Source organism: Papio anubis, chromosome 4, assembly GCF_008728515.1.
Source record: "Papio anubis isolate 15944 chromosome 4, Panubis1.0, whole genome shotgun sequence".
Lineage (NCBI taxonomy): Eukaryota > Metazoa > Chordata > Mammalia > Primates > Cercopithecidae > Papio > Papio anubis.
Window position 1 is genome coordinate 88,839,455 of NC_044979.1, and position 23,783 is coordinate 88,863,237.

At 35.2% G+C, this 23,783-nt stretch overlaps 1 protein-coding gene across 30 annotated transcripts in view; it reads left to right on the forward strand.

Moving 5' to 3' along the window:
• The window catches only part of HDAC9 (histone deacetylase 9), a 709,012-nt gene that overhangs the window by 625,700 nt on the left and 59,529 nt on the right, over positions 1–23,783 (forward strand). For all 30 annotated transcript variants that reach the window (XM_031665979.1, XM_031665983.1, XM_031665980.1 and 27 more), the window contains one exon: positions 16,585–16,762. In XM_031665979.1, the coding sequence (XP_031521839.1) occupies positions 16,585–16,762 (178 nt within the window). The remainder of the gene's footprint in view (positions 1–16,584; positions 16,763–23,783) is intronic.

Genomic DNA, 23,783 nt, shown 5'->3' on the forward strand with positions numbered 1-23,783 from the left:
CAATTGGGAATATATATATATACATGTGTATATTTACCCATATAAATAAATATAGATTTTAAACTAACAGTCACAAAAGTTATCATGCATTTCAAATTTGCATACAAATAGTACTTCCTAAAATTGGCAATTTGATTTACTCATCTTCTGAATATCTTCTGCAGGTGTAGTAATAATTCTCAGTATGTCTGGATGCCTAGAATATGCTTAACACTGTCCTAAATATTTTAAGTGGATCATCTCATTTAATTTTGACAACAGTCTCTATGCAGTAGATACTCTTGTTATTGAAAATTTACAAATTCAAAAGATGGGGCAACTGAGGCTTTAAGGAATTAAGTAACTTAACTGTCATCATCATTGCTCCTCATTGCCCCAAAGTGGAGAGAACATCTTCTCAATTCAACAAATCATGTTGATTCCACCTTCTAAATGTCTCCGAGGTCCACCTTCCTCTCTCCCACCCACTGCTGCAATTCTGGTTCTGGCTACTATCAACTAAGTTAATGCAAAGTCTCTAGTAGTCTGACTACTGGATTTGAATAACCCAAGTGGTTGATTAGTGTTTACAAATAAGTTAATATTAGTTTTGATTACTAACCTCCTGGTATCACAATAGTCCTAACATAATAATCAGTGCCTCTTAGGTACTTCTGGGTCTTCCTTGAGGGAGTCTTGCACGTGTTGAGGAATGAGTCTGTGCTCAGTTGACAGCCACCCATACCAGCAGTGATCTGCCATACCCACCTCCCCTGCCCACACTTGGGGTTGCTGCTTTGCAGTTCTCAAACTTTACAATCCTCAGAGTGCAAAGTGACTCTTCATTCCTTTTAGCCCTCAATGACATTTTTTGTCACAAATGAGAGGAACACTGTCTTCCAAACTGTTTCACCTGTGCTGTAAATCTCATACGACACAGTTCTTTTTACTTCTTCCTGCAGGCCTTTTCTCTTGGAGCTCAAATAGCCATTCACCAGGCTCAAGAGAGAATACACTTTGTTTGCTGCTGTCCATTCCCTGTTTTTCCCATCTCTTCTCTCATTTCTCACCAGAATTCTTTTTTATTTTCTTCAGGAAAACAATCAACCAAACAAGGATAAATCAAACTCATATCAACCAATGCAAATGCCCAGTGGATGTAGTGGGCCAGTGGGCAGGATGAAGGATGTGTAGTAAACCCCTTGGCCCACTGGTCATGGCTCATCAGGTTTGCCCATAGCCAGTCTTTGAATCCCAATGTAATGAAGTGGGGGTACTTTAAGTCCTCCTTAAATTTAAATATAATCACATTTTTTCATTCCTTAATATATGTCAGGGACTTCTCATTGTTTTCTGATTAAGTTAAAGTCCCTAAAGATGTTGACCAATTTTTTCACTAACTGCTTTCAGTTTTTTCTCTTTCATCAGTGGCAACAACCTTCTCTACCAACCGGACTTCAAACTCCATGTTCTAGAGAAGGGATGGGCTCTAGCAAGTGGGACTATTGCATGACAAGCAAATAGCAGTGCATAGAGCTATTGTGGAATGCCATAGTCACTTATTCTGCAGGTTTACAGTAATTCCTGTTTCAGTGTCAATTTATAAATAGCTACTAATTACTAAAAGCATGATTTAAAATCTGCAGGTATAAGCAATAACAAGCTTAGTTAACATCTAAGAATGATGAGAACTGTTTTAGCCTTTACTCAAGTTGTGAACAAATATGATGAGGACGACTCTGCTGAAGAACCAAGCAGATGATAAGCAATGACAGTAAATACTAGGTATTGCAAGTTCATTGACATGTTATAAATCAAATAAAGTTAAACTTTCCAATAATTGAATATAACCACTTTAACATATTATTTATGTTGCTTATTTGGCTCGTGAGTATAATTTTGAATAGCAATTTTTGATACTTTACAAATTAAAATAGCATGTGCATAAATGTGCATAATAATATTATTTTACGTTTTTTAAGGAGATGAAACAACTTTTATATGCAAGAGTTTATTCATGTAAGCCAGGAACTATTTTAGTGAGATTTACTTTGTTTCTATTGATTCTATTTAGAGTTGAATCTGTTGCACTAAAACCAAATAATACCGGACAAGGTCTTAAACCAAATTGTTAAGCCTTGTCTAATCATATTATATTATCCATTTGTTCTTTGTTCCATTTGATGAGCATAGTTAAAATCAGGTAACTGAAGTTAACATAACTTGACGCAAAAGCAATGCAAGTTGTATAGCAGAACGGAAGAGTCTATTTTGTGGGCAGCAACCACTAAAAATAATTGTGAGAAATGAGTGTCATAAGGAAAAATTTGACTGTTGACAGATGTGACAATTTATGACAACTAATGAGACCACTTAGCAGAATCTGCCTACCTTTGGTTGCTGTAGGCCAAATTATTAAACAGTGTTGTTAGGATAATAGTTTGGTGATGAGCATTGCAGATGAGTTCATAAAAATTATTGACCCATGAGACTAAATACAGAGACTATTTCAGAAACCAATTGTTAGAAGATACATAAGAATAGAGACACAAAACAATTAAGCATGTGAGGCAATATATATGTTAATTAGCTTGATTTAGCCATTCCACAATGTATACATAGATCAAACATCATGTTTAACACCATAAATATATATGACTCTTATTTATCAATTACAATGAATTTTTCAAAAGGATAGAGCCATCACAACAGATTTAGAAAGTTTTGTCTTGTCGTCCTCATAAGGATGTAGGGCATTTATGCAAGAAGATTTACTATTATAGAAATCTTAGTAAATTATAATAAAAATATATGTAAGAAAAATCAACATGTGCATGATTCTGGATAAGGAGCTAAATGAGCATGGAGGCTGAGAAGCACCATAGTAGGTGGTTAATGAAGTAGGTAAAGACTACTAAACAATATCTAGTTGTGACTAGTCATAACTGATGACTGTGGCATCAGTCATGGAGATCAGAAAGAAGGCAGAAGATTGGCTCAATAACAGCTGTTATAATGTATTTTGGTAATAGGGTCGATTTGAGTTTTAAAAAAATAAATCATCGGTAACAATGATACATTAATGAATAATTTCCTTATCCTATGTGGAGAAATATATGATACTATGAATGTTTAAATAACAATGCTAATTAGGTTAGTCTTTTTGCAGATAAACCACTTATTCTGGAAGAAAAAATGCTTATCAGATACATTGTCATTTCTTTATTTTATAGAGGTGCTCTGAGAGTTCAAGTAAAGTTTTCCTTATTTACTTCTTTGTAAAATGGTAGAGCTGGAGTACAAACTCAGGAGTTTGTTTTCTGAATCCTGTGCACTTTTTAAATAACATCATTTAATTTGCGTAGGAAGGTGTGTGAAGATTAAGTTGCCTATTCTACACAAAATATATGTCATTTTTCTGCTGAAATAATCATTTCTAATGTAAATTTGTTCTTATCAACCCTGTTAAACATTCAATCCTCAGGCCCAAACTCCTGGAATCTGAAACTATTTGTTGACTTGCTATTGCTCTTAGGTTTGAGAGTCAGCCTCTTTAGATAAGGTGCAAGTGCTGCGTGGTCTCCACCCTTCTATTCATTCCCCAGAATCTCCATAACCAGCAGTCTTAGGGAATCTTATGAATAAGGGCTATTCACCCTTACGAATAGCCATGTTGACTTGCACCTGGTCTGTGGCATTTACCAGGTGCCCTATCACCAGAGTGACTTTCCACATGCTATACTATCTACATGGAACATTCTTCTTTCTCTCTTTGCCAAGCTAAATCCTTCTCATTCTTCATCTCTTGGATCAGAGGAGCTTTTCTTGGTTGCTCATAATTTAGGACCCTGTACCACTCTTCATAACTCTTACTTCCATTGCTCTTTTATAATGATTTGTGTGGAACTGGATGAATATTTATCTCCCTCACCAGATTGTAAACTCAGAAGAAGAGTGACTTGATCTGTTGAGTTTACCATTGTATCTTCTAATTTCGACTACAGTTCCTAACACCCAGTAAGCTCTTAATATAATGGATATATGAATGAAAGAATGAGTTCCATGAAAGCCAAGAAATAATTGCAAAAGTGTTTTAAGTTATCAATGCCTTTTGTGATATTTATTTTTAAGTTCAAGGAAATACTTAAAAGAGACATTCTTTTCAAAAACCAAAGTATTTTTAGATATTATGTTACATTCATCTTAGCAAATACACCAGCGTATTACTGTTTAAAGGTTTGGTTGTGGAGAAAACCACAGTTTTCAATTCTGACCCACAGTGACTAGGCTTCATTCTATTTAAGACATTTTCTTCCATGCTATGGGTTGAGCTGTGTGCTTCCTCAAACGCTTATCTATTCTAAGGGGAAAGTGGTTTTTTTTTTAAAAGCAGTTCCTTCTGTTTAAATGCCAAAATAAATACATGTTAAACAATATTCTCTCTCTGTCTTATTTTTATTTTTAAAATTTTTTGTTAGCCAAGCATTTTAACATAAACTATCAGTAATTGGCTCGTAGTTCAATGACAAAAGATATTTGGAATATCTTTCCTTTGACCCAGGCATGCTTTGGGAGAAAGGGTAAAATAGAGATAAAGTCAAACTTTGCTTGAGTTTGACGTGCTTGGTAATTTGCATACAAGCAATTGGGTCTAGACACCAGTGATGAAAAATGTGATTCTCCTAATATTATGTTTAGTAAGATGTTTTCTTGGAATGAGAGGGTATAAAGATTAATTTCGGATCCTGAAAGAATTGGGATCCTACTTACTTGACCCAACATGTGATATGTCTGAACCCATAGGTTTTAAAAAATCCATTCATGACGTATAATTGATGTTAAATCTAGTGTATTAACAGAGAAACCTAAAAGTTGTAATTAGTGAGATTTTATTATGGTCACTTACTCCATTTTTTCCTTAAAGCTGTGCTTCATAATATTATTTTTTAAATTAATGACCTCTGATGAAAACTATGGACTACATCTTCAGCAAAATTCAGAGATGCACATTCTCGTATAATTTTGCACACAATTTCAGGAGTCTTATATGCACTAGAATTCTTCCACAGATCCTAGACTGAGAATATCTATTCGAGATAAATCTATCCAATTCATGTGTCTTAAATAGAAATGATTTATATTACTTGTCATCTCTCTCGGTATGATATTTTATATCTAGGCTTTAATTATCAAGACGGAGGAATAAAGGAAATGCTCAAGAGATCCATCATATTCAAATGAAACCTCTTTTTCCCCTCCTTCTCTTCAGGCTATTATTTCTAGACCAGAGCTCTATTGTTCATCCTGTACTGTCCATTGGCTGCCAACCACACAAGGATGCTAATCTAGGCCATTGTATAATTTCATCTTTCTCTGGGCTGTTATGTAATTAAAATAATTTCAGTCTGCTCTCTTGAACATTTTTTTCTACAGGCAATTGTAAAAATATAGAAGTTAAAAAACAAATGAAGGAACAAAAGTATAATTTGTTTTCTTTACTTTTCCATTGCAAAAGAAATTACTCATTGTGGACTTGTTATTTATTTAATTTCAAAATTGAAATATAGTTTCTTTTGTATTTGGTACTGCAGAAAAATTCCTGTTGATTGAAAGTGGTTATTTTCCAAGAATGCTTCAAGGCAGCTGAATTTTAAACATTTCTAAAGCAACTAGTTTTCATATATATAAATGCATAGTGCAACCAAATTAGTGATTTATTTTCTTCTGGAACCTTTATGTCTGAGGATACCAGAAGCAATTTAAATATTCTGTATATAGGTAATAACTTTTACCAACATTCTACCCAGTTGAGAAACTGTTGTTAAATAGGTGCAGCTTCACATAGGTCAATGCCAACACTAAACCAAGTCCCGAAACCTCAATCCAGAATCATGGGTTAACTAAACACACACTCTCTCTCCCATTGTGTGTGCATACAAACACTGGTTACTCTTGAATCCAGTTCCCTCTGCTTCTGTTGGTGATACTTTAGCTGAAAGCTTTGTAGCATTCAGCTACCAATAGCCCTGTCTTGTAAGTCACATTATGGTTTATGGATTCTTCATGATTTGAAAACAACAATATTTGATTTGCAAAATTTCACCTCTCATTAGTACATTTATTTTGGTATTTTGTTCGCTGGCATGAAAAATGTGCTAGGTAAAGACTCCTGTTTAAAATGAGAAGAACCTGAGAAGAGAGTAACCTACCCTCACTGGAAGTGACCAGTGAGTACCTGGGGGTAATACTTCATCTCCTTAGAGGCTCACCACTGTTACAAGGGCCACCACTTGGCCCTAGAGGGAAGATTGGTAGAAAATAGTGAGCACATTCTGTTGCTGGTGAGCATACACCTGTTAATCCAACTTCCCTGAACTGTGAACCGCACTTGCATACTGGAATTCAGAAATGCTATCCACAGCTAGGGAGGAGGCAGGGGGATAGTAAAGATCCCCACATGTTTGTTGAAGATACCCTCTATCTTAACCAAATTTTTACTGAGCACTTCACCTTCCACCTCCCATGAGTTGATTTACAATTTTTTTTTTTTTTTTTTTGAGACGGAATTTTGCTCTTGTTGCCCAGGCTAGAGTACAACAGCGCAATCTCAGCTCACTGCAACCTCTGCCTCCAAGGTTCAAGTGATTCTCCTGCCTCAGCCTCCCAAATAGCTGGGATTACAGGCATGCACCATCATGCCTGGCTAATTTTGTATTTTTAGTAGAGAAGGGATTTCACCATGTTGGTCAGGCTGGTCTCGAACTCCTGACTTCAAGTGATCCACTCGCTTCAGCCTCCCAAAGTGCTGGGGCAATGTCTTAAAATTACAAGCGATAAAACTATTTTAGCATAAACACACACACATATGCAATTGTACAGATGTACAAATATAAAAAATATATTTACAAACTATATAATGTATCACTACATCAATATCTGATGTGTTACAAAACATGCACACCAATAGAAAATAAGAAAGGGGATAAAAATGAAATAAATGTTATTTTAAAATTAATTTTGAGTTAGTGGATAGAAACTTTTTTACTATGATTTTTAAAAGTGTTGTTTTTAACAACTTTATTAGTATATTCACATACACTATATGGTTTACTCATTTCTATGTACAAGTCAGTGGGTTTTCATATAGTCACTGAGTTGTGCAGCCATCACCACAGTCAATATTAGAACATTTTCATCACCCCCCAAAAGAAACTACCCATTAGTGGTAACTTCATCCTCCTACAACTCTAGGCAACCACTAATCTACTTTTTGCCTCCATAAATTTGTGTGTTCTGCATATTTTATGTAAATCAAATTGTATAGTGTGTATTTTTTGTTTGTTTGTTTTTTGTTTTTGAGATGGAGTCTCGCTCTGTTGCGCAGGCTGGAGTACAATGGCGTGATGTTGGTTCATTGCAATCTCCGCCTCCCAGGTTCAAGCAATTCTCCTGCCTCAGTCTCCCAACTAACTGGATTACAGGTGCACGGCGCCACGCTCAACTAAGTTTTTTGCATTTTAGTAGAGACGGGGTTTCACCGTGTTGCCCAGGCTGGTCTCGAACTCCTGAGGTTAGGCAATCCACCCGCCTCGGCCTCCCAAAGTGTTAAGATTACAGTTGTGAGCCACCGCACCTGGCCTGTATACGGTCTTTTGTGACTATTCTCTTATGTTTTCAAGGTTCATTCATGTTGTAGCATGTATCAGTGTTTCATTCCTTCTTATGTCTAGATAATATTCTATTTTATGGATATAGCATACTTTTTTATCCATTTATCAGTTGCTGGACATTTGGACTGTATTTGGGCTTTCACGAATAGTGCTGCCATGAACACTCAAGTACAAATTTTTATGTGGAAGTATTTTTTCATTTTTCTTAGGTGTATACATATTACTGAAATTGCTGGGTCATATGGTAACTTTATATTTAACCCTTTGAGGAAGCACTGACTGTTTCCAAAGTGGCTGCATCATTTTACACCCCTACCAGCATATGAAAGTTCCAATTTCTCTGCATCTTCCACAGCATTTGCTGTTTAGCTTTTATTTATAATAAACATTCTAATTGGTGTGAAGTTGTAAATTGTTGGGGTTTTGATTTACAAATCCCTGATGGCTAATGAAGTGAGCATCTTTTCACATGCCTCTCTTTTTAAGACAAATGTCTGTTCAGAACTTTTACCCAGTTTTAAATCGGGTTGCCTGTTATCTTTATCTGTTCACCTCATTTTAAATTGGATTGCCTCTTAGTATTGATTATTGTGTTATAAGGATTCTTTACATATTCTGGATATAAGTCTCTTATCAGCTATGTGATTTGCAGATATTTTCTCTAACTTGTGGGTTATCTTTCCACTTACTTTACGGTGTCCTTTGAAGCACAACATTTTTTAACCTCGAAGAAGCCTAATTAACCTATTTTTTTTCTTTTCTTTTCTTTTTTTTTTTTTTTTGAGACAGAGTTTTGTCTTATCGCCCAGACTGGAGTGCAATGCCGCGATCTCGGCTCATTGCAACCTCTGCTTCCTGGGTTCAAGCGATTCTCCTGCCTCAGCCTCCCTGGTAGCTGGGATTACAGGCTCACACCACCACGCCCAGCTAATATTTGTATTTTTAGTAGAGATGGGGTTTCACTATGTTGGCCAGGCTGGTCTCGAACTCCTAACCTCAGGTGATCCACCCACCTTGGCATCCCAAAGTGTTGGGATTACAGGTGTGAGCCACCTCGCCTGGCTTAAGTAACCTATTTTTTTGGTCACTTTTGCCTTTGGTCTTATATGCAAGAAAATGTACTCCTCTATTTCATCTGAGAATATTCTTGTTTTAGATCTTACATTTAGTTCTGTGATCCATTTGGAGTTAACTTTTGTGTATGGCATGAGGAATGGAGCTTTACTGTATTCCTTTTCAAAAATGTCATGGTGGTTACGCAGTTGTCCCTGTTGTATTTGTTACAAAGTCCTTCGTGGAGGAAGAATTTTAAAAATATATTGCCCTATTGAGTTGTCTTGGCACCTTTGTTGAAAATCAATTCATCGTAAGTGTAAGAGTTTATTTCTGGATTCTCAATTCAATTCCATTGATCTACCTATCTATCCTTAAGCAAGGAACACATTGTTTTAATTACTGTACCTGTGTAGTATAGTAAATTTTGAAATTAGACTCTTCTTCCTATATTAGGATATCTTCATAGAGTTTATATATGTGACCTTCGATGCAGGAATTGGGTAGAAATGCTAGTATCTATCCATATATCAAATACTAGTATAATTAATTTGCCTTCTTGTATTTTAATTTAAAAATTAAATATGAGAAGCTCTGGTATTTTCTTCTGCACCTGAAGAGATTGGCTCATACTATTGAATTGAATTATTTTCTTAAAGTTTGCATTTTAATTAATTAATTTAATTTTAATTATAATTACATTTAATTTTAATAATGTTTTAATTTATTTATTCTTTTATTTCAAATCATCATATCAAGTTCCCAATTTATAATCTTCTTAATTTTTCATTCCCTGTAGTATCATTAATGGTTTTCTTACTGAGTGAATTTAAAAAGATAATATGTTGAAATTTTAAAGACAAAATATACTTAATTATACATATTACTGTGTTCATTTATCTATTAGTGAAATTATTTCATAGTTGGTACAGATTAATGTATATCTTATGAATATATGATGTAAAAGTAAATTCACATACTTTACCTTAGTAAAAAAAAATGTGTTACCAAACGTATTTTTATGCTCTTTTTTTTCTTCTTTTCTTGAGACAGAGTTTCACTCTGTCACTCAGGCTGGAGTCCAGTGGCCTGATCATGGTTCACTGCAGCCTCAACCTGCTGTACTCAAGTGATCCTCCCTCCTCAGCCTCCTGGGACTACAGGCATGTGACACCATGCCAACTAATTTTTGTGTTAATTTTTTATAGAGATAGGATCTCCCTATGTTGCCCAGTCTGGTCTTGAACTCCTGGGCTCAAGAGTTTCTCTGCCTTGGCCTCCCAAAGTGCTGCAATTTTAGTGTGAGCCGCTGTGCCCAGCCTATTTTTGTTTTCTTTTTTCATTTATATTTACTTTTTCTCTCTTAATTTCTTCTTCTTCTACAAAAATGTAGTGTTTACAATAAAGGTATCTGTATGTGGAACGTTAGTTATTATAATAATATTGGTGTTTTATATATGACAAACATGCCATAAGCATTAATTCTATTTTTGAAAAATTATTAAACAATTAACAGGTATAGATATTACAACAATGAACACTCATAACATCCAGCTTAAGAAATAGAACACTACAGGTACAATTCAAATTTCCCATGTATCTCTCTCCCATTGTCGCTCCCATTCCTTCTCTTCTGAATTTGCTGTTTATTTTTTCATGTATGTCTTTACTTTTTATTAATTCATTAACATACTTAATATGTGATATTAATTTGCACATTTTGGAAATAAAATTTTTTCATATATTCTTTTGCTTGTTTTTTCACTCACCATATTTGCTAGAGTTTACAGTCAATACAAACTATTTGTACAAAATGTTGTGAATTGTTCTTTAAAGTGTTAAAACAATTTACTCTCCTCAAAGTAGTCTATGAGTGTCTCTTGCTCTGTATTTTCAGAGTATGCATTATGATTTATGATTTCTGTTATTTGCTCTTGCTAAAGTTGCATGATGATATTGATTATAGACCATGAGTAACCACCCACAGGTCAGGAAGCAAATGTGATCATCCAGAGCAAAGTGAAAACCCAGAAGCTATGCATTTGGTCCCTGTGCGATAGCAATAAGAAAACAAAACAAAACAGAACAAAGAAATTACTGTTATTACAAAACATGGAACCATGTGATTTCCTTAACCCAGGGACTTTAGCACCTCATAGTCTCCATTAGCAGGCCACCCCCAAGAAAATACTTCATTCTAAGCCAGAACATTGTGCTTGTCATACAAAGACCTTCTAGAACTATCCCTACCCACTTTCAAATGATAGCAATGCCTATGCGCTACCACTTAGAATGGTGGGGCCACAAAGGTATTGATGTTTTACTAGGTAATATTGAGGAATTTACAAAATAGGTGCATAACAACTCTTCTGTCAAAGTAATTACATGAATTTTATCAGTGGGAGTGGACAGATGTTTGGGCACAGTGGCCTTAGACCACATCATATAATGAAAAGTTGTCTTACACGTCTCAGTTAGCTGAGAGTATTTTCCGGAATGACAATCTGGCAAAATAAGCCATCAAAACCAAGTCCCCAGTTGAATCAGCTGGAAAAGAAAGACTTTTACTGCATAAAAAATAGACTCAATAAAGAATATGTAAAATAAATGTTAATAAAAAATGCTTTTGTGGGGAGCATGTTAACTATTCATTTAAGGGGGGGATAACACATTTTCTAATGGTGCTCAATAAGTAAAGTGTTAACTTGGATATTCCTCTAATTTTTATTAACAGTAGATTCTGACCTGTACGACGTTTTAATTTTTCGGCACTGTAAGAGAGACACATGCTCTTTCATACTTACTTAGAAGTATAAACATGAATAAAATTATCTCTCATTATAACTACTAATGGTAAAAAAACTGGTTTAGTGAAACATTTCAATCCATTCCAGAGACAACACAAAAATGTAATTTCAGCTTTCAAGCTCAAGAAGAATGCTTTTGTTAACGAGGCTGGATATCTATCCTAAAATAAAAGTGACCTGGCATTTAATGATAACTCAGTGATTAACATGCAGTATAATAATATGTGGTTTGCTGGATTGTTATAACTCTTCTTAGACATTGAAAGCCACATTTCATTTGTAAAAGTGCATAATTGCAATCAACTCTTTGAAAGTGAATAAACTTCTTTCTTCTATAGTACGATTTTTGAAAGAAAGTTCAAAAATGTTTGGCCCATCTCTGTTCATAGTTCCAATAATTATGAATCTGTCCTAATAAAGTGTTTAGAAGATTTGACTGTTTCATTTAAATAACATTTACCATTTTTTCTTAATTACAGTTTTAATGTAGGTAATATGCAGAAAACTTGGAAATGACATAAAAGTACAAAGGAAAAATAATCCTCAAATCACTGAAATTTTCCTCACATTATCTCTTGGCTCCAACACAAAATAATTTTAGGATTTTGTCCTTTGGTGATCATTTTGTCTGGACTCTATTTCTCATATTTTTTTCTCAGCCATTTCTTGATTATTTTGTGTTGTGATTGCTTATAATATGTTTTCTTGTTTTATCCTATCCTTATAATACGATCTTAAGAATGATTATATATATCTCCTTATTATGCATTTATTTTAAATTGAGTAATACATATTATTAAAGCCTACTATGTGTGAAACACTGCATGGGAAAGATATGCATGGGAATATATAGCAGCCAAAGGTCATCTCTTCATGGAACTTACTAACTGCAGTTAAGGTGCAAGTGCCTAAATTTTGGGTGTCAACCCACAACATCCTAAATCTGCTTTGCTGTCTGTACAATGCAGGACAAGGACTGTTGCCTTTTGGTTGAGCAATAGCTATTGGATGAACATTTACAAGTAACGAACAAATTAATATTGAACAAGTAGTTATTTCTTACTTATATTGCCATATTCCTTCTGGTAGACACTGGACACGTAGGATGCTGCTTACTGAATTGTGAAATGTTATACTATCATGTAACATTTACATAATGCTTTTGAATTAGCAAACTGTTTTATCTTACAGGGTTTCAGTGAAGGTCAAGTAAAGCAATAAATATTTACTTAAAAAAAAAAAAAGAAAGGTAGTAGGTGGTGTTATTTAAATGGAGTCCTTACAGTATCAAACTACTCATTAAGAGAAAAAATGTTTAGTAACCCCAATCATCTAAAACATGGCCATGTGATTAAAAAAAAAAGAAACATGGCCTTTAAGTTCCAAATATCTATTGCATTTGCTTAATGCACAAATAAAATAGTATATTTTCTAGAAAGTGTGAGAAAATATATAAAATGCAGCAGAAAATAAGTTAAAAGATGAGTTATATCCAGTTTCTGGTTCAATGAGCTTTGAACATTATACAAGGACAGATCATTTTACACACACACAAATGTGCATGCACACACACATGCAAAATGTATTTAGAGCTTCTCCTTGCATTTGTCACCTGGTTAATTCCAATTTGTCTTTCATATTTAAAATTAAATATCGCTTTCTTAAACAAAATTTCCCTGAACCTCTTCATCAGGTTTTTTTTTTAAGTTTTTCATATCATCCTGAATTAATTACCTTGTTGCACGAACATCATAGAGTATACCTACACAAACCTAGATGGTATAGCCTACTATGCACCTAGGCCATATGTAATAGCTTACTTTTCCTAGCCTACAAACCTGTACAGCATGTTACTATACTGAATATTGTAGGCAATTTGTGTATATAAACATAGAAAAGGTAAAATAAAAATACAGTTGATTATAAAAGGTAAAACATAATATACCTGGATCAGGCACTTGCCCTGAGTGGAGCTTGCATGACTGGAAGTTGCTCTGGGTGAGTCAGTGAGTGGCTGATGAGTGAACATGAAGGCCTAGGACATTATTGCATGGTACTGTAGACTTCATAAACACTGTACACTTAGGCTACACTAAATTATTAAAACTAAAGTAATTGTGCTATGACATTAGGAAGGCGAATACGTCAGTAGGTGAAAGGGATTTTTGCGCTCCATTATAATCTTCTGGGCCCAGTGTCATATATGCGGTCTATCCTTGACCAAAATATTGTTATGGGATGCATGTCTGTATTTAGTATCTGTCTCCTCACTAGAGAATAAGCATAAAAAAGGTTCTGCACACTAGCAACGTGTCCAGCATGGAGTGTGAGCTCAAGAAATAGTTACTGCATGCAATAACTCTAATATATAAAAGACTATGGCAGGAAAAGGAGAGAGAAAAATAAAATGTGATGGGAATGTAACAGAAGGGGAAAGCACAATTAATGTGAGTGTTCAAAAGAGACTGTGAAATTTTAAGTGGACCTTAGAAGGTGTGTGTAGAGCTGAATGTGGAGCTTCATAGCCACACATAGAGGGGTGATCTAGAAAGGATGGCTTGGAAGAAGCATGAATGATCATGGTCAATATATCCGTGAGACACAGCAAACACAGTGCCCAGAGCCTATGATATACTGTTAGGGGCCCACGACACATTTTACATTTTAATTTCTTAGAAAAAAATGAATCTAATAATATGAATATATAATAATGAATCCAATGTATGCCAATGCAGGCTTAAAGTGTAGTTTTTAATACTGTTTTTTGGAGTCCACAATGATAAAATTGCACAGGGCCCATGAAAGTCATACTGCAGCCCTCGGAATGATATTCCTCGGAATGATGTTCAGTGGACACTATTTGGCTAGAACTTAGAAAAGGAATAAATGATCTAAGGCTTAAAATGTAAGTTAGCCTCAGGTAAAGGAGCGTACAAATGACAGACTGTAGAGGTTCTTCAAATCTGGGTTGACCTTCAGAGTCTTTTTGTGTTAATGTCTTGCTTACTGCAGGGCTTCAGGAAGATAATTCTTGCAGGAAGGAATAGAACTGTTTGGTATTAGAAGTTGGGTAATCAGTTAGGAATCTTTTGCCCTGTCTTACACCGGAGTTGAAGAAATTACAGTAGAAAGAAAGGGAGGAGATGGATATTACAAAAAATCAGATAAACATGCACCCAGAAATTATAGATCATATATGGAAAAGCTTCCTTTTCCCAACAGAACCCTCCAAATCATAATTATATATTTGTATTCCCTGTAACAGTAAGTTCCATATGAGGAAGGACTATATTAATCTTACTGCTGTGTCCTCAGGACATTGAACACAAGGCACTCAAGAAAACAGGAGAGTTAGACTTTTGTAAAACTGTATAAACCATTGTAGCTAGAATAGGTCCCTGACCAATCCATCCCAATCATCGAAGCAAATGCCCAAAGCCTGGGTATGTGACATATACCTTCCAATTGACTGATGGTTTGATTATTCTGTAGAGCAAAACAGAAGTAACAACATATACATTAACTATTGCCTATTTTAAAGTTAATTTTAAATCATTCTTACTTTTTTCTAAATTCAGAAATCTCTGCTTATGGTCTGTAATTAAATCTATATTTATAATCCCAATTTATAGGTTTATATGCAGCATTAACTCATATCATGTACAGAGAAAGCTACAATTACATAAAACCATGTGATATGCAATGAGTACAGTTGTATTGTATACAGATTTGTTAGCTTTCTCAGTAAGTTTCTCAGCAAGTGTCATTTGTACACCTACCATGTAGCAAGCCTTGGGTGGAAATACAGGATGAGTATGACCTGTGATGGCACATGTTGGGTAGAAGGGGAGCACCTAGTCTAGCAGGAAGGTTAAGGCAAGGCCTTAACTAAGGAGAAGTAATGTCTGCCTCAAGTCTTAAAAGAACAAATGCTAGTCAGGTAGGAAGCAGAAGCAGAAGTGCACACACATTTATCAAATTACAAGAATTAGACTTGTTTAAAAATACTCTGGCAACCTTTGGAGCAACAGTTTATACATTGCAAGAGATTATCATGTTTTTTTACCACTGTTCAGCTATTCTTCATATTCGTTAGGAAAGACAAATAAAAACATCATAAAGCTTATGAATTCTCTTAGGTTGAAGAGAAAATATTCACAGTGTAGTATATATATTTTGATAAATATTTTTATTAATAACTAAATATTTATTAAATAAAATTATGAAACAATATATATTTAAAATATATATTTTAAAATATATACTTTTTTTTGCACAAAGCTAGGTGCGTAGCATTGATGATTAAATAAGCTGCCTATCTGTGTTTGAGAGTATCTTTTCTTGGAGACAGAGGAAGAGACTAAGTGAATCTTCCATAAACTTCCAAACTGTGATTCACTGATTCGGTAAGTTGGGAAGGATGAAGAATATAATAACAGTGTTAAATCACTGAGGATATACTTAATACTATATTTTAAAAACAAATAATTTTACAGTGTTGAAATTATACTATACAAACTATGAAATACTCATTTTTTTCTATACCAGTATATGAAGACTGAAAGGTGTCAAAATACAATCGTGTAATTGGTCATTTTTAGAGACATCCATAGAATTCATAAACAATATTCACTGAAACAAATTCAGGAGAGAATTTTCAGAATTAGCCCTCACTGGCAGTTTGAAAGCGTTGAATTGTTCTCCCACGTTGTGTGGCAGTTCTGGGGCTGTATTCAAAACGTTGGTATCTAAGTAGGAAATGAGTCGAAGTCGACGTTACTCTTGAGGTTAAAGGTTTGTTTCTTTCAATCAGTTCAAACTGACAGGCCTCCTGCCATCACCTCCTCCTTAGCCAGGCAGACAGGCCCTGGCCGTCACTGTGAAAACATCTGTTGAATGGATTTATTGACTGGATCTTGTTTTTTCTCTCCCTTTCTCTATTTTTTTTTTCTTTTTCCTTCACACCGTTTATTATGTCTCTGACCTGATGAACTTAATTTGTTGACATGTCGCTCAGTGTCTCCCTCAAATCTTGTCTCACATTTCTTTCTACTGTGCTCTTTTCTTGGCAACAGCCCTTCCTGGAACCCCCGCACACACGTGCGCTCTCTGTGCGCCAAGCGCCGCTGGCTGCGGTTGGCATGGATGGATTAGAGAAACACCGTCTTGTCTCCAGGACTCACTCTTCCCCTGCTGCCTCTGTTTTACCTCACCCAGCAATGGACCGCCCCCTTCAGCCTGGCTCTGCAACTGGTAGGAATCCCTAAAGACTCCCTCTAATAGGCAGGCTAAATGCACCGTTCTTGTAGGATTAACCGATTTAAATGCTCTGAATAACTCCAATAGCAGAACGCTCCATTTTAACCCAGTGCAACCCAAATTTTGTGAGGTTATATTGGCTATAAGACAAACAGCACATCTGATAAATCTTGGACTCAGTACTAATAGCCTCATAAATTGCTATCATCCAAGGGCCTGGAAAATACATCAACAGGTGCATGAGTTTTTTGGAAATGAAAATCCCTGCAACATTCTTTAGCAGTGTTCCTCAATCTCTTACCTTCTGCCCAGCCACTGGGAAATTTATGATGCTTGGCTTCCTCACTTGACTCCAAAGAGTGCCCTTTAACCAGTTTGTTTTTTTGTTTTATTTCATTGTTTTCTTCTGGTTCCCCATGCAAATGACTCATGGAATTCTATAGTACCAAAGCAAACTTTACTTGATTCTATGTATGTTACTTTCATTTCTATTTATTAGGGAATCTCTGGGTGGGCTTTTTGACCAACCTCTTCCTTTGTCTACAGCTGTGTTTGGTATTTCAGAACCTGACTACAGAGGAAAACAAGCCAGATAATTCCAAGGCCAAAAGAAGGTTAAGTGTGGAACACACACACACACTCACACACACACAAAGGGTGCTATTCCCTCCGCAAAGGAACAGTGCTGTAAATACATGCGTGGATAATTATTTCTTTTTGTCTACTCCATTCTAGTTCCGTGCTCTCAAACTGTGGCTGATCAAATGAAAGATATTGTGGCCCTAACAGACTCATAACTTGGATGCTGCAGAAGGAGAATTTATATGTACTTTCCCCAAAGGCTCTTTTGAGTTATCTGATTTATTTTTAAATCCATTTTCAGGATTCAGAGCTTGTTTTTGTGGCTTCTGTGACCTCATGCAAGCCTTTGTGCTTGGAAAAGTTAAATCTCTTTTCTAAAACCATATTCCCAAGCCTTAATACTATCTTTTATTTAAAAATCAATGAATGAAATGACCAAGTTAATTAACTTTGGTAGGCATCTTTAATAAGTATGCATAGGAGCTACTTTTTATAATGCCTTATGCCATAAGAAAACATTCCGTACTAGGAGCTATGAGCTGGGTCTATTTCTTTCTCCATACTAGCCATTGCCTCTGACTCTCCTACTTCCAGGAGCATAGCAAAACTATGCCCAGATATTCCGGAAAACCCAGGAACACTGCCCAGTGTTAGTGGCAGCCTTTGAATCAATCATGCCTGGTGCTATCCCTGTGGATTCACAGAGTTTTTGCTCAAAATCGGATACATGATACAGAGGAATAATTTTTTGCATATAGAAAGAGCAATAGCCTTTATGAATTACCTACTCTCTATTCTTTCTCCTGAACGTGTCTTTTATTCAACCCTAATATTTCAGAAAATACAGAGTAACAACCATTCTGTCATGATAACTGTTTCCATTGACTGAAATAATTTCCTTAATATTATAATATCAAAAATTAAAAATAATATTAAAAATAAATTCTTTAAGTAAGCTTAACTACAAAGTTTCATGTTGATGTCCCCAAGTTTGCTGCTATATATTGCTGTATTCCTATGGATAAAGTTTCTTTCCTCGGTTAAGAGGGGTGGCCCTTTTCTGACATACTTCAGTGTCTTCCAGTTTTCATATGCTCCTTTGAATGAATGGAGCAAGATATCTGAATATTAGAGAGAACCTGGAGTTTAAGGAAAATGTGTTGCCAAATGGATAGGATTTGTAGACCTTAGAAGAATCCAGATGGAGGGGTGGACTGTAAACCCAGTAACATAAACAGGACATAATCCTACTCTGATCATTCAAACAAAGACTAGGTGATTTCAGAGAGTTAGGTTTTTTCCCCCTCATAATGTCAGCATTTTAGTATTTATCAAAGCATGTATTCCAAAAACAAATAGGAAAGTGAACTTAAGATTCTTTTCATATATAATGGATTTGATGAGGCAATTCCTTGCCCACATGAGAGATTATATAAAATTATTTTAGAAAACACAGGATTTTGTACTTAATAGACATTCAATAAACATTTTAGTTGAATCAATGAATATTAATTTCATAATAAACACTTACAAATTTACTAGTTCAAATTTGAATACACTGAAAGTAAAAGTTACATTGTAACTTGTTCTGCTAAAGGATAACTAAGTTATTTAAAAGTTACAATAACTAAGAGGAATATTTGTTAGCTTATTTTAACTTACAAGAATGTTGCATCTTTACACAGAAAATCTTACAAGAAAAAGGCACAATATTTTAAAATCATGCAACATATGCAATTTATAATAATAGCTTCTCCACTGGCATTGGGATTAAAATATATATATACTTGATATGTAACATTCATTTAGTACTATTCCAAATCCTAAGGAAATGAAATGCACCATCTTCACTCTGCTATTCCACATATTGCTCTGGCTTTAATCCAAACTTAAATTTCCCCTGTAGCCTGAATACTACTGTAATCCACATGATCTCAAAAATCACTTTAGTAATTCTAATGATCTTGATTTCAGATGAGAACTATAAGGTTTTCATTCTAGTATGATTGAAAATATATATTTTAAGCACTAATCTCCTTTCTTTTGACTTTTTAATATCTACTTGTGGCAGACATGTTAAACAATCTAAAGGAATATTCACCTATGTTCTTTAGAAATACAGTAGACCCTCTTATCTACATGGGAGCTATTCTAAGACTCCCAGGGAATGCCTACAACAGCCCATACTATTGAACCAATTGAGGTCAATAGGAACCCATTTCTGTTCATGTCTTCCACCCATAAATTTATAGCCTTTTCCATCTTAACTAAGCACTTCTCACACGCTATGGTCATAACTTTTGTAGTGTGAGGTGAGGTGGGGCAGCAAAACAATTACAAATTTCTTTTTTCTTCTTCACAACTTCACAGATAGAAGATTCCGTCTTACTGTAGAGCTTAGCAACCTTAGCATATGATTTTTTTAAAAAATTTCCTTAAGTCGAGAACTTAGACTTTTCATTTAAAGGAAGCCCTTTAAGGCTTACCTTTGGCATATCCAAACTGTCAACCTCACTACTCTTGCACTTTGGAGCCATTATGAAATAAAAAATAATTAAAAGTGAATACACTGAAAGTAGTTACATTGTAACTGTTGCTCTGCTAAAGGATAACTAAGTTATTTAAAAGTTACAATAACTCAGAGGAATATTTGTTAGCTTATTTGAACTTACAAGAATGTTGCATCTTTACACTGAAAATCTTACAAGAAAAATGGGTTCCTATTTACACTGCCACAGTCAACCTGATCATCAAGACAGCTACTAAATGACTAGTGGGCAGGTGGTATAGAGAGCATGGAGCTGCTGGACAGAGGGATAATTCACATCCTGGGCAAGCTGGTCTTACACTGGGGCAGTGTAAGACTTCATCATGCTGCTCAGAATGATACACAATTTAAAACTTAGAGTTTTGTTGTTATATAATTGTGCATTTCTGGAATTGTCCAGTTAATATTCTCAAACCATAGTTGAAACTGTAGAAAGACAAACTGCAGATGGGGGAGGGGAGAGGCTATTGTATTTGTATTTTTTTTTTTTTTTTAAAGAAAGTCATAAGATCTCACACTCTCAATAGCTGTTCCACTAAATAGCAAGGTAGTGGACAGAGATACATTTTAGAGCTAGGAGGCTGGCTTAAATCTATCCTCTAAGCGCTATACTTTTTGGTGCTACTAAAAAGTTATTTAACGCAAAAGTCACATAATTTTCAATGCACATCATTTAAACCTTCACCATCCATGTGCATCCTCCGCAACCCACTGGATTAGCCATATAACTCCCTTTCTGACAAGAACAAAAAACGTTCCAAGGGAGAAATATTATCTGAGTTTAGTCAGTTTTGGAAAGATGCCGTCTTCAGTCTATTTCCTGAGAGTAGAAAGTAGGCATAAATTGCATAAAAGTATTTTTACAAGATAATTTTTTTTTTTTTTTAGATGGGGTTTTGGTCTTGTTGCCCAGGCTGGAGTGCATTGGTGCAATCTCAGCTCACCACAACCTCTGCCTCCCGGGTTCAAGTGATTCTCCTGCCTCAGCCTCATTAGTAGCTGGGATTACAGGCATGTGCCACCATGCCTGGCTAATTTTGTATTTTTAGTAGAGATGGGGTTTCTCCATGTTGGTCAGGCTGGTCTTGAATGCCCAACCTCAGGTGATCCACCCACCTTGGCCTCCAAAGTACTGGGAATACAGGTGTGAGCCACTGAGTAGGGCCTGAGATAATTGTTATATATTAATTGAACTTTTGTGGTAACATTTATACTTTTGAGAATTATAAAAATTGATACAAGTTCATTGAAGGCAATTTGGTAAATCTAGAATATTATAATGAAAGTCACTCATTATTCTACCACTCAGAGGTAACTTCTATAAAAATATGTTTATACTTATTTTCCAATCAGTACTTTTTACTCTATAAGCTTATCTTTAACAGGATAAAGAAATTTGTATTTGTATACATATCTATGTGCATGTGTGTATATCTGAAAGTATGTGTGTATATTTGTATATATACAGTGTATATGTGTGTGTGTGTGTGTGTATGTGTGCATGTCTTAAGGCCTTTTAGAGTAGCTTCTGTTATTACCCATATTAGAATGGAGAGACTAATTTTTCCTTTTGTCAGGAAATCTATTTTTTAAATTGCTGTCCTCAAATATATGTATGTGAAATTTCTTTCAAAAAACTCTTCCAAAATTTACCCATGTAATAATCACTGAAGAAGATAAAAAGAGCTATCTTTTTTATTTAGGAGATTAATTCAACTTGATCACATATATCATGTATCATAATATAAACATTAATGTAGAAAATATTTTTATAAATATGTAGTTATATATTATTTTTGTGTATCATACACACACACACATATTTTTTTGGGGGGTATGCTTTTTATACCTAAGAATTTAATCCTATTACCTTCGCACATGTTTTGAAGACAGACTTATTGGGACACAAGTTTTTTATCTGAAAAGTCTGGAAATGTGATCAAACGTTCAAGGGGTTTAGCACTAAAGAGTAGAAGTCTGAGGCCAACCTGATATGTGTTTCTTTGTGGGAAGTATGATTTGCAATTACTTATCCACGAACATATTTTTTCTACTTATGGAAACATCCTCAATTAGTCCTATTTCAAATATAACTTGTTTTATTACATTTTACTTTAAAAATTGAAGGTTTGTGGCAATCCTGCACTGAGTAAGTCTATTGGTGCCACTTTTCCAATAACATGTGTTCACTTCCTGTCTCTGAGTCACATTTGGGTAATTCTCATAATATATCAAAACTTTTCATCATTATTATATATTTTATAGTGATCTGTGATCAGTGATCTTTTTTGTTTATTATTATACTTTAAATTCTAGGGTACATGTGCACAACGTGCAGGTTTGATACATAGGTATACATGTGCCATGTTGGTTTGCTGCACCCATCAACTCGTCATTTACATTAGGTATTTCTCCTAATGCTATCCCTCCTCCAGCCCCCTACCCGCCGACAGACCCTGGTGTGTGATGTTCCTTGCCATGTGTCCAAGTGATCTCATTGTTCAGTTCCCACCTATGAGTGAGAACATGTGGTGTTTGGTTTTCTGTCCTTGTGATAGTTTGCTGAGAATGATGGTTTCCAGCTTCATCAATGTCCCTGCAAAGGACAAGAACTCATCCTTTTTTATGGCTGCATAGTATTTCGTGGTGCATATGTGCCAGATTTTCTTAATCCAGTCTATCATTGATGGACATTTAAGTTGGTTCCAAGTTTTGTTATTGTGAATAGTGCTGCAATAAACATACGTGTGCATGTGTCTTTATAGTAGCATGATTTATAATCCTTTCGGTATATACCCAGTAATGGGATTGCTAGGTCAAATAGTATTTCTAGTTCCAGATCCTTGAGGAATCGCCACACTGTTTTACACAATGGTTGAACTAGTTTACAGTCCCAACAACAGTGTAAAAGCATTCCTATTTCCCCATATCCTCTCCAACATCTGTTGTTTCCTGACTTTTTAATGATCGCCATTCTAACTGGTGTGAAATGGTATCTCATTGTGGTTTTTTCATGTGTCTGTTGGCTGCATAACTGTCTTCTTTTGAGAAATGTCTGTTCGTATCCTTTGCCCAATTTTTGATGGGGTTGTTTGTTTTTTTCTTGTAAATTTGTTTGAGTTCTTTGTAGATTCTGGATATTAGCCCTTTGTCAGATGGGTACATTGTAAAAATTTTCTCCCATTCTGTAGGTTACCTGTTCACTCTGATGGTAGTTTCTTTTGCTGTGCAGAAGCTCATTAGTTTAATTAGATCCCATTTGTCTATTTTGGCTTTTGTTGGCATTTTTTTTGGTGTTTTAGACATGAAGTCCTTGCCCATGCCTATGTCCTGAATGGTATTGCCTAGATTTTCTTCTAGGGTTTTTATGTTTTTAGGTTTAACATTTACGTCTTTATCCATCTTGAGTTAATTTTTGTGTAAGGTGTAAGGAAGGGATCCAGTTCAGCTTTCTACATATGGCTAGCCAGTTTTCCCAGCATCATTTATTAAATAGGGAACCCTTTCCCCATTTCTTGTTTTTATCAGGTTTGTCAAAGATCAGATGGTTGTGGATGTGTGGTGTATTTCTGAGGCCTCTGTTCTGTTCCATTGGTCTCTATCTCTGTTTTGGTGCCAGTATCATGCTGTTTTGGTTATTGTACCCTTGTAGTATAGTTTGAAGTCAGGTAGTGTGATGCGTCCTGCTTTGTTCTTTTTGCTTCACATTGTCTTGGCAATGCAGGCTCTTTTTTTGGTTCCATATGAACTGTAAAGTAGTTTTTTCAAATTCTGTGAAGAAAGTTATTGGTAGCTTGATGGTGATGGCACTTAATCTATAAATTACCTTGGGCAGTATGGCCATTCTTCCTATCCATGAGCATGGAATGATTTTCCCATTTGTTT